The sequence below is a fragment of the Acanthisitta chloris genome, unplaced genomic scaffold (assembly GCF_000695815.1).
Source record: "Acanthisitta chloris isolate BGI_N310 unplaced genomic scaffold, ASM69581v1 scaffold22397, whole genome shotgun sequence".
Lineage (NCBI taxonomy): Eukaryota > Metazoa > Chordata > Aves > Passeriformes > Acanthisittidae > Acanthisitta > Acanthisitta chloris.
This window is the reverse complement of record NW_008682321.1, coordinates 1-1,509: the sequence shown is the minus strand read 5'-3', so window position 1 is coordinate 1,509 and position 1,509 is coordinate 1. Positions and strand designations below refer to the sequence as shown.

General features: G+C 60.0%; 1 protein-coding gene across 1 annotated transcript; it reads right to left on the bottom strand.

Annotated features, from left to right (window-relative positions):
* Positions 1-131: 131 nt before the first annotated feature.
* On the bottom strand, positions 132-1,466 carry LOC103805833 (activated CDC42 kinase 1-like). Its single transcript, XM_009078495.1, has 4 exons — positions 1,056-1,466; positions 495-590; positions 281-408; positions 132-169 (listed from the first exon to the last, which is right to left on the bottom strand). The coding sequence occupies exons 1-4, from the start codon at positions 1,464-1,466 to the stop codon at positions 163-165; spliced, it is 642 nt and encodes a 213-aa protein (XP_009076743.1). The 3' UTR covers positions 132-162.
* Between the last annotated feature and the right edge of the window lie 43 nt (positions 1,467-1,509).

Sequence of the window (1,509 nt, the reverse complement as noted above, 5' to 3'; positions counted from 1 at the left end):
GAAGTCTGGGGCGCTGGGCAGGCTCCCTTTTGGGATGTCCCCACCCCCCAGGTGGGGGCTCAGTCCAGAGTCCAGCAGCAGGTTGTGTGGGTGGATGGGGAACACCAGCCCCGTGGCGAGATGCCTGCTCCGGATCCAATGCAGCTCGCCCTGTCCCCGCTGTCACCGCCTGTAAGGAGAGGAGAGGAGAGGACATGAGCTCAGGAGGGTGATGGTGCCAGCTGGCCCAGAGCAGTCTGGCACGGAGAACTCCTCCACAAAAAACCACCCATGTCCCTACTTCTGGCGGGCAGTGCTGTAAGGCTCGAGGAGGGGGGAGCTGGCCTGCTCCAGGTTCCAGTCGAACATCTCCAGCACCCGGTGGCACTCGACGCGGGACTTCAGCCCTAGGCAGAAGAGCTGCTCCACCTGCAAGGGGACAGGGAACAGCCTGGGTGACAGGGGTGTCACTGCACTTGTGGGAGCAGGGGCAAGGGAACAGGGGTATACTATACCTTCAGGTACTGGATGGCCCGTTGGAAGTTCCAGCCATGGTTCTGCAGGGCTGCCTGGCACTCCTCGGTGGTCACACCATGCACTGCCTCCTGCACCTGGGGGGAAGCTTATGGTCAGCATCTGCCACCACCCCTGGGTGGTGAGGAGCCTGTGAAACAGGGGCACACGAGGGCTGCCCCCAACCCTGGCTCTGCCCTGGGAAGCACTATCAGCCTGGAGCTGGGATCAGTCTCATGCCTGGGAACTTCAGTCTCTCCTGGGCTTAGGTGGATCACCGTAACCCCAGCCTGGAGAGCCCAAGGGGACCGTAGTGACAGCGACCTTCACCCTCCCCAGGACCTTGCATAGAGCCAATCTGGGTTAAAAAGGCCTTCAATTCCCATTTTGGCATTAACAGTGACAATTATGTCCCCCTGCACATCTGGGGCCCCCTTGTAGCCAACTCCCTGGGACTGAACTTGGGGAAACCGAGGCACACGATGGGGAAACCTCTTGCCCAAGTGAGCCCATGGCCAACATGTCCCCTCTTAGAGCTTATGGATGCTGGGAATGCTGCTTACCAGTCGGATCTTGTCAGCAGGACGGCACACATCTGGTCCATCGTAGATGATCTTCTGGAGGCTGCAGGAGGCTTTCACCAGGCACTTGGACCCAGGGTTGCTGTTGTTGGAGGAAAAGTTGGCCTTGCAGTCTGGCAGTGGCTGCTGCACCATGGGACGGACGGTGGCTGTGGTGACCAGGCGGGATGCTGACAACTCCTCAGGGCTTTTAGCCTCCTTGAAAAACTTCTCGTACTTGTCCAGGTAAGCAGGGCGCTCGGGCAGCAGGTAGTAGTGGGTGTTGCTGACCTTCTGCCCATCCTTCACAATGGGCAGGATGCAGGGCCCTTTGGAGCAGTCTTTGCCCTGAGCCTGGATGACCTTGGGGGTGGCATACTTGGGGTCGAGAGCGAAGCTCTGCGTGGTGGGCATGGGCTTTCCTGGTGAGGTGGAGAGGCAGGAACAGAGGGCAGCA

Coding starts and splice junctions, on each gene's coding strand:
- LOC103805833 (XM_009078495.1), bottom strand. CDS start 1,466: ATGCCCACCACGCAGAGCTTCGCTCTCGACCCCAAGTATGCCACCCCC. Junction 591..1,055: donor CTGCTGACAAGATCCGACTG/GTAAGCAGCATT, acceptor GCTTCCCCCCAG/GTGCAGGAGGCAGTGCATGG. Junction 409..494: donor GGGCCATCCAGTACCTGAAG/GTATAGTATACC, acceptor GTCCCCTTGCAG/GTGGAGCAGCTCTTCTGCCT.